Source organism: Chamaea fasciata, unplaced genomic scaffold (assembly GCF_029207755.1).
Source record: "Chamaea fasciata isolate MVZ Bird 193981 ecotype frontalis unplaced genomic scaffold, bChaFas1.0.hap1 SCAF_1171, whole genome shotgun sequence".
Lineage (NCBI taxonomy): Eukaryota > Metazoa > Chordata > Aves > Passeriformes > Sylviidae > Chamaea > Chamaea fasciata.
In genome coordinates, this window is record NW_027095256.1 from 1 (window position 1) to 14,157 (window position 14,157).

Sequence of the window (14,157 nt, forward strand, 5' to 3'; positions counted from 1 at the left end):
TTTCCGGCCCGGGCGGTTCCGGGCGGTTCCCGACGTTCCGGGGCGGTTCCCGGGGCGGTTCCGGGGCGGTTCCGGGGCGGTCCGGGCGGTTCCCGGGACGGTTCCGGGGCGGTTCCGGGGCGGTTCGGGGCGGTCCCGGGGCGGTTCGGGGCGGTTCCGGGGCGGTTCGGGGCGGTTCCGGGGCGGTTCCGGGGCGGTTCCGGGGCGGTTCCGGGGCGGTTCGGGGCGGTTCCGGGGCGGTTCGGGGCGGTTCCGGGGCGGTTCCGGGGCGGGTTCCGGGGCGGTTCGGGGCGGTTCGGGGGCGGTTCCGGGGCGGTTCGGGGCGGTTCCGGGGCGGTTCGGGGCGGTTCCGGGGCGGTTCCCGGGGCGGTTCGGGTGCGGTTCGGGGGTTCGGGGCGGTTCGGGGGCGGTTCCGGGGCGGTTCCGGGGCGGTTCGGGGCGGTTCCGGGGCGGTTCCGGGCGGTTCCGGGGCGGTTCCGGGGCGGATTCGGGGCGGTTCCGGGGCGGTTCCGGGCGGTTCCGGGGCGGTTCCGGGGCGGTTCCAGGGCGGTTCCGGGGCGGTTCCGGGGGCGGTTCGAGGCGGTTCCGGGGCGGTTCCGGGGCGGTTCCGGGGCGGTTCCGGGGCGGTTCCGGGGCGGTTCCGGGGCGGTTCCGGGGCGGTTCCAGGGCGGTTCCGGGGCGGTTTCCGGGGCGGTTCGAGGCGGTTTCCGGGGCGGTTCCGGGGCGGTTCCGGGGCGGTTCCGGGCGGTTCCGGGGCGGTTCGGGGCGGTTCCGGGCGGTTCGGGGCGGTTCGGGGCGGTTCGGGGCGGTTCCGGGGCGGTTCCGGGGCGGTTCGGGGCGGTTCCGAGGCGGTTCGGGGCGGTTCGGGGGCGGTTCCGGCGGTTCGGGGCGGTTCGGGGCGGTTCCGGGGCGGTTCCGGGGCGGTTCGGGGCGGTTCCGGGGCGGTCCCGGGGCCGGTGCCGCCATGGCCGCGTTGCCGATGCGGGGCCGGCGCGGAGCGCTGGGGCCGGGGGGAGCCGGGGAGCCGGAATGCGTGAGTCGGGACCGGGGATGGGGACCGGGACCGGGAATGGGATGGAACGGGGCCGGGACCGGGACCGGGATGGAAACGGGGCCGGGGCTCCGGGCCGGGCCGGTCCCGTCGCCGCCCGGGCCGTGTCGCGGCTGTGGCGGGTGGTGGCGGCTCGGGAGCGCCGGGAGCGGGGACGGAGCCCGACAGGCTTCGGGGTTTTGCTTTTTTTCTCCCTGTTTTTCTCCATCATTTCTTTTCCCGCTTTTTCTCTTCCCCGTTTTCTTTTCCCCCTTTTTTTTTTTCCTTAATGTCCTTTATTCCTTTCTTCTGCCCTTTATTCCTTTTCTCATGTTTTTTTATTCTTTTTTCCGTTTTGAATTTTTCGTTTTTCCCCTTTTTCCTTTCTTCCTTTTCCTTTCTTCCTTTTTAATTACTGTTTCCCTTTTTTCTTTCCCTTTTTCTTTTCCCCTTTTTTTCTTTTCACTTTATTTTCCCCTTCTTTTCTTTCCCTTTTTTTCTCCTTTTTTTTTTTCTCCTTTTTTCCTTTGATTTTCTTTTCCATTCTTTTCCTCCCGCCTTTTTTTTTCATTTCTCTTTTTTGTTCTCGTCCTTTTTTTTTTTTCTCTCTTTTTAAGTTTTTTTTCTCTTTTTAATTTTTTTTTTTTCTTTCTGGCTGAACCCCTCCTTTACCAGGCAGCCTCACTAATTCCATCTATTCCTGCTCTCCTGGCTCCAAGATGGCAGAGAGGAATCAGAATCCCAGCCTGCTTTGGGTTGGATTTTAAGGCATTTGGACTTAGAGGAATATCAGATTTTTCAAGGCCACAGCTTCCAGTGTGTCCTGGTTTGGAATTGATCTCCAGGTAGAGTTTTTCCCAGGTGGATTTGCATGGATCTCACATTCCCTCTGCTTTTCCCATAGGGAATAAAAGCCAGGGAGCATCTCCCCAGGGCCACCATTCCCCAGGGAATGCAGGACCCAGGAGAGCTGGGCCGTGTGTATTCCTGAGCTAAACCTGTGGGACAGGCTTGATGGAACCCCAAACACAATTCAGGGTCCAAAAGCAAAAATTGCATGACAAGAACTCATTAAACCTGGAGGAAATCTTTTCAAATTGAACCAAAACCACCCCGACAAACGAGCAGAACTTTTCCTGCAGCTCCTTCAGGTTGGTCGCCCTGCTGAGCTGGGCTTGGCACCACTTTGGTTTCATCTCTGAGGTCTTTGTCCTACCAGGGAAAACCAGTGGGATTTTCCAGGACTTTCCAGCTGGACAAGAGAGTGACTTCCCTGCAGAGAGATCTTTTCCCGGCCTGTTGTTTGTCTCCTTCCCCAGCTGCCTGGAGATCATTCCCTAACAAAAGTGGCTTGGATGCGATCCCTGCTTGCCTTTGGAGCAGCTCCTGGATCCCTGTGGATCACTGGATCCCTGGATCCTGCACAGGCAGGGCTGGTGCACTGATTGCTTCTTCCCTCAGAGACAATTCCAGAGGCTGAAGTTTTCCCTGGAGCAGGAATCTCCCCCAGGTTGGCACTGGGGTGATGAGTTTATCTCCTCCATGTGCTGCATTCCTGACACCAAGCAATGCCCCCAGAACAATTCCAGCCGAATTTCTAATTTTCCTGCACTTCTCTGCTGCAAAGCCACTGAAAACCTCAAATCTGTGTCCTCCCATCCCTGCCTGTACGAGGAGGATTTTCCAAAGGAGCCGATTTCTAATCGGCCCAACTCCTGCTGCTGTGTGGCCTTGAGGCATTTTCCCCTTTTCCCCTCATCCCACACACATTCCCACTTTCCTGCTGCACTTTGCCTGTCCCTGCAGTAAAGGAGGAGTTCTCCAGCAGCAAAGGCAGAGGGTATTTTCCCGGTGGGAGGCAATCTCAGGGATTTTAGAGGACATCCCCAGACTTTTATTCCATTATTCCTTTTTCTTTCCCATTATTTCACTTTTGGATTCCCTTCCCATCCTGGTGATCCCATCTCAGCTGTTCCCCGCTGAGGTTCCTGGTGCATTTGATCCATTTTTGGTCTTTCAGAACTTATTCCAGCTTGAAATTCCGTTTCTGTGCTTCAGTGGCCTGTTAGTTCTGTGCCAGCACATCTTTTCCCTGGGAAATCACGTGCTGGACAAAGAGTTGGGATGTTGGGATCCGTTCAACAAAGTTTGGGGAAAAAAAATGTCCCAAGTGTGCGAGCATCTCTGGAATTCAGGCCCTAAACCTGTGTCAGTTTTGTAATTGCCATGATGGTGTTAATTTGCTGCTGGGGTTTGATTTCACCCTCCCTGTCCACGGGCACTCACAGGCCAGGGATGTTCTCCTGAACGTTTCCAGTTGGTGTTTTTCCTTGTGGATTTGCAGCCGAGCCCCCCCAGTTCCCAGCGTGGTGCTCCGAGCAGGATTTTGGGGAATCCCTGATCTTGTGAGGGGTCACTGAGCACTGGGAGGACTCAGCTCAGCCTTTGAGTTCCCAGCACATCCAAACCTCAGGGCAGAGCTCCAGGAGAAGTGAATGGAGTGTGCAGCACTGGAAAACTGGGAAAAGGTGCCAATATTCAGGGATGTTCCCATCACTGGCTTCTCCTGCAGTTCCCTGGATTTCATCACTCATCCCACTCAACTCCCCTGCTCTTCTCCTTTGATAATTCCCTTTGTTGGAGCCCTGGGCACTGAGGATTCCAGACTTTTTGTGCTCACAGGCACTGACCCCCAGGCAAACACTGCTTTGACCTGAGGCCATGGAAAAGGCTCCCAAAATTGAGTGACAGCTCTGGGATTGTGGCTGTGGAGTTTGGATAGAAGTGTGTGATGTCACAGGGTGCAAAACTCAGAGTTTAAGGGTTTGGAATGTAGTAATATATATAAAGCAAGATGGAAGTTTCAGGGTATAGGGTAAATCCTTCTTTTTCACCTTCTTCTTCATGGTCTGGGTGCTGTTTTGTAATTCAATAGAAAAATCTGCATTGTGGGCCAGGGGTGGTTGGGTATTGGGTTAAAAGTCAAAATTTAGGTGTCATTTCTTAATTGGACAGTTTGTGCTTAAAAGGCCTTGTGAAGAAAGAGATTTGGGGCCGTTTTTCACTTTGTCAGCCAGAACTCACAGCTTGTGAGACTGTGACATGGGTAAGAATTAATGGACATCTGAGTCCAAACACAAACTGTGTCTCTGGAATATTTAAATCCCAACTCTAAGAGAAAAGAAGATAAAAAAGCAACACCCCAACCCGACTCCTGCCGGAGTGGAGGCTGCCTTTTCCCAGGGGCATTGATGGGACTGAGGCACTGAGAGGTGGGACACCCAGAATTCCTCTTCTTCCCAATGGATGTGGGATCCCTGGGAGGCACAGGCAGGAAAATCCCGGGAATTTGGGGTGCTGTGCCTTGCACAGAGACATAAATCTTGCTTTTGAGTGTTGCAGAAGCGAGCGTGCAGAGTGCTGGACACCATCCCACGGGAGGCTCAGCTCCTGGACTGTGCCATGGATCTGGATCCCAGGCAGAAATTCCTCCCTGACTCTGCTCCCTGGGCTGCAAAGGCGAAGCAGAATTCCCTGGTGAGTGCCCACTGTCCACCTGTTTTGTTACAAAATCACTTTTCAAATACATTTTTGTAATAAAGCCACAAATTTTTTATTTTTTTTTTTCAATTTTTGACCACTTTCTGTCTAATTTTGTTCCTCAGCTTTTGGAAAACCACGGCAGCAAAGGCACTTCCCAGCCCTGCCCGAGATGTGTTGCTGGAGAATCTGTAAGTGTGGGGATCTGCTTTTTTTTTGGGACAAAAAAAAAAAAAAAAAGATTGGCATAATATTAAATAAAATACTAATAATGAGAATATATAAATAAATTTTTAAAAAAATACTTGTTCCCCAGTGTTAGCTCCAGAAAACGGGAAGTTGATAATCTCCACCATTGCATTGCTCAGGAATAAAGCAGGGAAATTAGAAATAGAGGAGATGGATTCAGCATTTCAGCAGGGCACAAATTGATATCTCCAGCAGCAGATTGGAAAATCTGGAGGTTCTCATCCCATTTTTCAAACTCTCTCCAAAAAAGCAGAATTTGGAAAGTAACTGAAGGAAGCAATAACATCAATTTGAGTTGTCCTTGATTTCCTGGATCATAAAAAAAAATATTCAGGAATCACACTCTATCTCCTGGGTTTTCTTTCTGTAATTGGATATTTCCTTTCCTTGGAAATAATTGTTTCTTCCGGAGCCAAAATGAGGCAGAGGTGTGAGGAGATGCTGGATGTTCAGAGCAAAATCTGATTTCTGGAACTAAAGGCAAAGTTTCCATCCGACACTGATTGTGTTAATTTATTTCCACTCATCCCTGGAGGGAAAAAAAAAAAAAAAAAAAAGGGGAATATTTGTGGTGGTACTCAGGGACTTAAAAATCAAATTTGACAATGAAGAGTGAGAAAACATGCTCTCCTTTGCAGTGACCTGAAATTTTCTCATTCCAGGGCCACTTCAGCCACATCCTGGACTTGTAGAAATGGAGATGAGGAAGAGGAGCAGCTCTGATTTCCTGCTGGGATCCCCAGGGTGCAGCTGGATCCTGGATCCTGCCTGGCTCTGCACACCCTGGAGCCGCTCAGGGCACCATCATCTGCAATTTTACACCTCCTCAAAACGCTTCTGCTCCTCGGGTAGCTCAGAAATTGTCTGAAAAGGACAAGAAAAGACTGATTTCATGTTTAGGTAGCTCAGAAATTGTCTGAAAAGGACAAGAAAAGGCTTATTGAATGTTTTAGGCAACTCAAAATTTTTCTAAAAGGACAAAAAATTGTCTATAAAAGGCAAGAAAAGGCTGATTTCATGTTTAGGTAGCTCAGAATTTATTTAAAAAGACAAGGAAAGGCTGATTTCGTGTTTGGTTAGCTCAGAATTTGTCTAAGAAGGACAAAAAAAGGCTGATTGTTTTAGGTAGCTCAAAATTTTTCTAAAAGGACAAGAAAAGGCTGATTCCATGTTTAGATAGTTCAGAATTTATTTAAAAAGACAGGGAAGGGCTGATTTCATGTTCAGGTAGTTCAGAATTTATTTTAAAAGACAAGGAAAGGCTGATTTCACATTTAGATAGCTCAGAATTTGCTTTAAAAGAGAAGAAAAGGCTGATTCCATGTTTAGGGAGCTCAGAATTTGTCTAAAAGGACAAAAAATTGTCTAAAAAGACAAGAAAAGGCTGATTTCATGTTCAGGTAGCTCAGAATTTCTCTACAAAGAGAAGAAAATGCTGATTCCATGTTTAGATAGCTCAGAATTGGTTTTAGAAGAGAAGAAAAGGCTGATTTCATGTTTGGTTAGCTCAGAATTCGTTTTAAAAAATTCGGATGTGATTCCTTGCTCCGTGTTTTCCAGCAGGGCTTCTTTTTTCCTCAATCACTCAGGCTGAGAACAAATTGCAGTTTAATTGTCTGCTCCACTGAAGGCTTTGAATCGTGATTTTTTTTTTGAAATAGGTGTGTTTGGAATTCATTTTGGGATTTTTCCAGGATCATAAAGCTGGCACAGGCTGGGGCAGCGAACGTTCCTTTAAAGCAGATTTGTGTCAAATCTGCAGTGGAACCACAGAGTTATTTTTGTACGCCTTGCAGAACTCTGAAATCCTGTTTCCTTCATGGAAAAAATATATAAACTTTGTATTTCCTCCTGCTGTGGTTTGTACACAGAATTAACCAGAGCGATGCTTTATTTACCTGTATATAGAGAGAAAGGGCCCCTGGCCTGGTTTTAATTCAGGATTTAAAGGATCTGATTCTTATTTTTAACTTTGTATTTTGTAAGTTTTTCTTTACAAAAGCAGAAGCATTAAACACCCCTTTGGCCGCAGCTCGGGATTGTCTGGTTGTGTTACTCCACGAGAGATTTCTCAGGACACTGAGGAATGAAGGTAAACAAAACCTCTGAGGAGAAGAGGAAATTATTTATGTCATGTAAAATCTTTGTGGTAGCTTTAGTTGCTCACTTCATCAATTTGATGGCAATCACGAGTCCACTCGGCATCTTGACTGCCCAAAAAGAAAAAAAAAGATGGAAAAACCAAAATATTGGGAAAAGTGAGGTTTAAAGGCAACCTGGATCTGACAAGCCAAGACTTACACGTCGAAATGACTCCAGTTAATACATTTAAATTTATTTTTGTTTATTTTAAACATGATAATTTATTGAATAGCTTTAAACATCCGTGTTGTTGATGTGTAAAACGAGTTGCTGCAAACCTCAGCAGCTCTCCTGGGAGCGTGGTGTGATACCCTGTGTTCGCAGACTCCCAGTCACACAGAGACAGCTCTGGCTTTGCCTTGATTAACGCTGATAATTAACAAATTAACGCTCACAATGGGCGTTTCCTCCCACATCCGACTTCCACTCAGGATCCCGGGGTGTCCCTGGTGCCGTGAGCGGGAGCAGGGATTTGAGCAAAGTGACATTTCCCCGTGTGACAAGTGCCCTGGGGACATCAGCCCTCAGCCTTTTCCTCTCCCTTCCTGAGCTGTTCCCAAACTCTTCTCAAGGAAGCAAAAAAAAAAAAAAAAAAAAAGCAGTGGCCACAATGTCTAAAAACGCAGCAAAAATAAAAAAAGAAATCCCAGGAAGATGCAACAGAAGAATCCCAGAATTGTTCAGGTTGGAAAAGGCTCTCAGGACATCGAGTCCAACACTGCCGAGGCCACCGCTGCCCCTGTCCCCAAGTGCCACATGCACAGGGCTGTGTAATCCCCCCCGGGATGGGTTACTACTGCCCTTTCCAGGGAGGAATTTTCCCGATATCCAAGCTGAACCTCCCCTGGTGCAGCCTGAGGCTGTTTCTTGTCACAGAATCCCAGGATAGTTTGGGTTGGAAAGGACCTCAAATCCCACCTCCCACTGTCCCGGGCTGCTCCAAGCCCCAATGTCCAGCCTGGCCCGGGACACTCCAGGGATCCAGGGGCAGCCACAGCTGCTCTGGGAATTCCATCTCCACCCTCCCAGGGAACAGTTCCTGCCCAAAATTCCATCCAGCGCTCCCTTCACCAATTAACTCACACCAGCTATTTCTCTTTCCTTACTGACTCTTTGAAAAACTACTCAGAATCCTTTTCCTTCTCAGCTTTGCACGTTTTTCCTTCTCAAAAATGCACATTTTAAAACTTCCCGGGCCCTTTCCTTGCTGAGCTACTGACTCAGGGACTGAGGCATCTGGCACTTGCTGGGGGGTGTCGAGTTCAGGGAACTTCACTTTTATCTAAAAGCTTTTTTGTGTTCAAGACTGAAACAAACCTGTTGGTGCAGGGAGTGCTCAGGGATTGGGGATGGATTCCTGCCCTCGTGCCTGTGAAGATGAGGGTGGTGAGGACGAAGGCTGGTGCTCAGGGGGGTGTTCGCCAGCACAGGGAGGATTTGGGGGGATCTGGGAGGCTCAGGGGGGATTTTCACTCTGATTTTAGCTGTGCCCTGCCCTGCTGAGGAGCTGTCACGGAACATTCACATTCCGCTGAACTCCGGTTATTCCCAGGGCACGGGCAATCCACGGAGGTGCAGTGGGAAGCCGTTCCCTGTGTCCTGTCCTTCCATCCCTCATCCCAAACCCCTGCCCAGCCTTTTCCCAGGCCTGGAGCTCTGCCTGGCTCTGCTGTTCCCGGCTCTGCTCCTGACCCTTTCTCCAAGCCCAGCTTCTCCATCAGCAGCTCCTCCATCCGTGGGGCTCTTCCTTCCCCTCAGGACGGGCAGGATCAGCTCCCAGTCCCTCCCCGTGGTGCTGCTGGCCCCGTGGAGGCAGCAGGGGGATATCTGTGCGCGATTATTATGGGATATTACGCAGTTGTTACAGCAACAATCCCGAAATCGCCGCGCGGTATTTGCTTGCGACACGGGGTGTCATTCATGAGTTATACATAAATGGCAGCTTTACATATTTAAAAGGAACATGGACTGCTTCGTATCTGAAGTATGGGTCCCCGGGGGAGAGCGCCACCATTTGATCTATTTTTGATTAAAATGTAAAAATTAAAAATTAAATCAAATGGTAGTCGAATTCCTCGGGGAGAACATACTTCAGTTATGAAGTATTCCCCGTAGTAACCTTGGGGATCTTACAGCTGTATTGTCTCATCTGTAGGTGGTCTTTTTATGTCTCACATAATTAAAATGAATTGCTGGTAGAGAACCCCTACTAGTGCATACAGATTTATGGACCTGGAGGCACCTCCACTCCCAGACAAACAGGGACGGCCTCGGCTCCCTCTGCAGCTGTGCAGCCTCTGGAATCTGGGGTTTGCTGGGAATCGTCCGTGGGGAGTGATCCTTTCCCTGCTGGAAAGCCAGGCTGCATCCCCAGGGAAGAGCAGGCCCTGGGGGAAGGAATGGACAGGATCCCTGAGGTGGGAAAAGCCCTCCCAGCCCATGGAACCCACCCTGGGGCTGTTCCATCCCCACTTTGTCCCCAGCCCAGAGCTCTGAGTGCCACCTCCAGGAGTTCCTGGGACACCTCCAGGGATGGGCACTCCAAACCTCCCTGGGCAGCCCCTGCCAAGGCCTGGGCATCTTTTCCATGGGGAAATTCCTGCTGCTGCCCACCGTGAGCCTCCCCTGGCCCAGCCTGAGGCCGTTCCCTCTCCTCCTGTCCCTGTTCCCTGGGAGCAGAGCCCGACCCCCCGGCTGTCCCCTCCTGGCAGGGAGCTGTGCAGAGCCACAGGGTCCCCCCTGAGCCTCCTTTTCTCCAAGCTCAGCCCCTTGCCCAGCTCCCTCAGGAATTCTCCAGCCCCTCCCCAGCTCCGTTCCCTTCCCTGGCCACACTCCAGCCCCTCCAGGGCTCTCCTGGAGTGAGGACCCAGAGCTGGACTGAGCCCTCGAGGTCCCCGTGGTGGCCCAGGGGGACAATCCCTGCCCTGCTCCCCCTGCCACAGTTTCAAACACCCAAGGAGCCCTTTGCTGTACTAAGCAATGGCTAAATGTCACCAGAACATGATTGTGAAATTGGATTTCCTAGGAAAATGTGCTCCACACAATCTAATGCAACTCATTTCTAGCAAGCTGCTTTGTCAGGCTGCCTTGGAATACGGGAATGTATATTTGATAAGATTAAAGAATCCTGGGGATCAGGAGAAATAAGACTCCAGACTTTGCATTCCCATTTTCACCCAGCTGAAGGACAAACATGTCATTTATTTTGTGTTGGGTTGTGATCCTCGTGGTCCCGTTAATGTACCCACAGCAGTGGCTTGTGACTGTGCATCCTGCTCAAGCTGTGACTAAAACTTCCCTAACAACATTTCCGTGACAAAAAAAAAAAAGAAGGGTATGGGAGCGAAATGCTCGGATTTGTGGAGAAAAGAAAACAATTCCAACAATAAAAGCATCGAGTCTAAGAGTTCCACGGTGCCTTGCAGAAACATTTTGTAATAAGCAGCGGGAGTGTTCACATTTCAGTGCAATACTTGAAAGGAAATGTCTCTGATCTTCGAGTTTCTTTGGAGAGAGGGGAGTTTTTAATGTATAATCAGACTAAAATCCTCCTGTAATTGCACAGTGAGAGGCCTGTGAAGTTTCGGGGAGGCTGCAGATGGAACAGAGACCTACAGGAACACGGAGGATTTTCCTCATGTGTGGAATCAGCCTGAGGTTCCTCCAGGTGCAGATTCCTCGTGGAATGTCTCTCCACCTGCTGTGCTGTCCCCTCGGCTCTGAGCAGCCCCGTGGTCACTGACCACTGAAATTCCGTCAGCCCTTGGACACCCAGTTCCTGCTGTCTTTCCTTCCCCTTTCCTCCCGTTCCCAGCCCAGCTCCTTGGGAAGCTTTTCCCCCTCAAACCATTAACGTTTGCCCCTTGATTGCATGGAATCCCAACTTGGTTTGGGTGGGAAGGTTTTATCTTCTTTCCCTGTCAGAGCCGGGATGAAAAGCTTGAGAGACGTTTTGTGTTCGGACTCAGATGTTTATTAATTCCTACCTGTGTCACAGTTCCACAAGCTGTGAGTTCTGGCTGACCAAGTGAAGAATGGCTCTGTCTCTAACTCTTTCCAAGGTCTTTTAAGAACGAACTGTCCAATTTTGAAATAACACCTAAATTATTTTGACTTTTAACCCAATAAGCAACCACCCGTGGCCTGCAATGTGGATTTTTCTACCCAATTACAAAACACCACCCAGGCCCATGGAGAAGAAGGTGAAAAAGGACTCAGCCTCCGCCCTAAACCCTCCACCCTGCTTTCTATCCATATTACTGTATTCTAAACCCTTCAACTCTGAGTTTTGCACCCTGTGCTATCATACCTTTCTATCCAAGCCCCACAGCCACAATCCCAGCGCTGTCACTCAATTTTGGAGCCTTTTCCAAGACCTCAGGTCAAAGCAGTGTTTGCTGGGGGGTCAGTGCCTGTCAGCACAGAAAGTCTGGAATTCTCAGGGTTCCAACAGGAAGGGAGCTCAAAGCCCACCCAGTGTCACCCCTGCCCTGGCAGGGACACCTCCCACTGTCCCAGGCTGCTCCAGCCTGGCCTTGGACACTGCCAGGGATCCAGCAGCAGCCACAAATTGAATCCTAATTTATTAATTAGGCCTTAATTAGTTCAGAGGTGTCAACACACCTCTCCGTTTGTCGGTGGTGCCCTAAGTCAGGCTTGTCCGTGCCCTGGGAATAACCGGAGTTCAGCGGAATGTGAATGTTCCGTGACAGCTCCTCAGCAGGGCAGGGCACAGCTAAAATCAGAGTGAAAATCCCCCCTGAGCCTCCCAGATCCCCCCAAATCCTCCCTGTGCTCGCGAACACCCTCCTGAGCACCAGCCTTCGTCCTCACCACCCTCATCTTCACAGGCACGAGGGCAGGAATCCATCCCCAATCCCTGAGCACTCCCTGCACCAACAGGTTTGTTTCAGTCTTGAACACAAAAAAGCTTTTAGATAAAAGTGAAGTTCCCTGAACTCGACACCCCCCAGCAAGTGCCAGATGCCTCAGTCCCTGAGTCAGTAGCTCAGCAAGGAAAGGGCCCGGGAAGTTTTAAAATGTGCATTTTTGAGAAGGAAAAACGTGCAAAGCTGAGAAGGAAAAGGATTCTGAGTAGTTTTTCAAAGAGTCAGTAAGGAAAGAGAAATAGCTGGTGTGAGTTATTTGGTGGAGGGATGGCTGCGTCACTGAAGATTGGGTAATTTGGGGTAGTTAGTAAATAAATTCCCAGTTTTCAGTCTGGATTTATGGCCATGCTTACATCACTTGTGCTGAGCGTCCCGCTGAAGTTGTCCCAGTTCCGGTAAAAGCTGAGTGACAAAATCCTGCCGTGTCCAAACTTGGCTTTCTCAGCCCCTGTGTGCAGCAAATCACTTCCCCAGCCTGGGACAGCTCCTTTAGGGAAGGGGAGAGAAGATTTTCTCTGTCATTTCTCGACCCCAGCGTTGCTCTCAGTGCTGAAGAGCAGCGGGGTGGGGCGGGTTTAGGGCCAGGAAGGAATTTGGGAGTCTAACTGTTCCTGCTTGGGATGAGGGAATGCTCCTGGAGCAGCCTTGGGGTTAAGGACCTGATTTCCTTGGGGAGATCCTCCTGAGCCCTTGGTGAGCCCACTGAGAGCAAACCAAGCCTGGAATAAAATCCTGGACCTCAAATCCCCCCCAGTGCCACCCCTGCCATGGGCAGGGACACCTCCCACTGTCCCAGGCTGCTCCAGCCCCAGTGTCCAGCCTGGCCTTGGGCACTGCCAGGGATCCAGGGGCAGCCCAGTTTGTGTGCTGAAAATTCCTCCTTGCCATGGGGGGTGGGAAATTGCTGCGCCCAGAAATGGGCGATGGGTTTAAAATAAAGCTCTGCTGGGTGAGAGGTTCGTTGGAAAGGAGCTGAACAGTGAGTCCACGCAGGGGCAATCGTTCAGGGCACTGCCACAAACACAGTGCCCGAGTGGAAAGGAATCGACATTTCCGTAGGTCTATGCTGAAAATAGAAAATGTCACGTTTTACCATCACTGCATCTTCAGGAATTCAGGTGGAGCCAAGTCTGAGCCTGAGGGGAAAGCCAGAGAGCAGAAGTTCTGTAGAATCTGTGGCCTTCAGCTGAAGGAAGGCAGGGCTGGATGGGATCTTGGGCAGGAATTGTTCCCTGGGAGGGTGGAGAGGGGCTGGGATGGAATTCCCAGAGCAGCTGTGACTGCCCCTGGATCCCTGGAACATCCAAGGCCAGGTTGGACATCGGGCTTGGAGCAGCCTGGGACAGTGGGAGGTGTCCCTGCCATGGCAGGGGTGGAAAAAGATGAGCTTTGAGGCCCCTTCCAGCCCAAACCAGTCAGGAATTTTATGGATTTCAGCCTAACTGGGCCCAAGGAAAGGATCCGTGTGGAGCTCCCCTCACAATGTGACCGGGACTGACTCAAACACAAAACTCGGGTTTTCCTTCTGGAACGACAGCGGCAGGTAAAGGGAGCTCCGTGGCTCTCCAGGTTTTGAAAAGCAGAAGATTCAACAGCGGGATGAATAAATAATGAAGGGAAGTGAGATTATAAATTGTACTTCCTCGTTTGAAAGGCCTCGTGTCCCGATTGATCGTTATAAACGCGCTACAAACTCCGGGTCATTTACAAAATAATAGAACGCTTTAAGATTACCCTTAGCTTTATGTAAATGCAATTTGAATATTCCATCTTCATTAATTATCTAATCTTGGGAGCAAACAAACTCCTGACACAATTCTGTAGCGATTTTGCCGGCAGGATTTCCTTTGAAGTCGGCGGCGGTTGTAAGAGGAAGTGGATGACAGGGCTGAGCCTCACCAGCACTTTGAGAAGAAAAGGAACTTAAACAGTAGCTGAAAATCCAGACTTCCTATGGGCACGGAGCTATTCCTGCGCTGCCACACGTTCATTAGTGCCGGAAAAGTGGCGTTTTATTCCCGCTGCTCCTGTTCCAGAAGCGTGGAAGGGGTTTGCTCCCACCTCCTCCCAGCCCTGCTCTCCTCCCTTCGCCCCCGAGGGAAGGCCCAGCGGGGCTCGGGGAGCTGCAGCTGGACCTGCTGCAGCCCCACAGCTCTGTTTTCTCTCTAAAGCAGGTTTGCTGCTCGTCCTTTTGGCAGGTGGGGCTGGGTGAGCTCTGCGGGGCGGGGGGAGCGGCACCGCAGACGTCACGGGATCCCAGAAGGGTTTGGTTGGAAAAGGACCTCAGAGCCCATCCAGTTCCCACCC

General features: G+C 50.7%; 1 protein-coding gene across 1 annotated transcript; it reads left to right on the forward strand.

Annotated features, from left to right (window-relative positions):
* Positions 1-964: 964 nt before the first annotated feature.
* CUNH10orf143 (chromosome unknown C10orf143 homolog) lies at positions 965-6,850 on the forward strand. The gene is made up of 4 exons (XM_066174952.1): positions 965-1,033; positions 4,433-4,567; positions 4,696-4,761; positions 5,482-6,850. Exons 1-4 carry the CDS (start codon positions 965-967, stop codon positions 5,509-5,511), a joined length of 300 nt encoding a protein of 99 aa, XP_066031049.1. The 3' UTR covers positions 5,512-6,850.
* Positions 6,851-14,157: the final 7,307 nt, after the last annotated feature.

What these genes read in the sequence shown, in the direction of transcription:
- CUNH10orf143 (XM_066174952.1), top strand. Translation starts at nt 965, where the DNA reads ATGGCCGCGTTGCCGATGCGGGGCCGGCGCGGAGCGCTGGGGCCGGGG. An exon ending in GAGCCGGGGAGCCGGAATGC is followed by an intron (nt 1,034 to 4,432) that starts GTGAGTCGGGAC and finishes TGAGTGTTGCAG; the next exon opens with AAGCGAGCGTGCAGAGTGCT. An exon ending in AGGCGAAGCAGAATTCCCTG is followed by an intron (nt 4,568 to 4,695) that starts GTGAGTGCCCAC and finishes TTTGTTCCTCAG; the next exon opens with CTTTTGGAAAACCACGGCAG.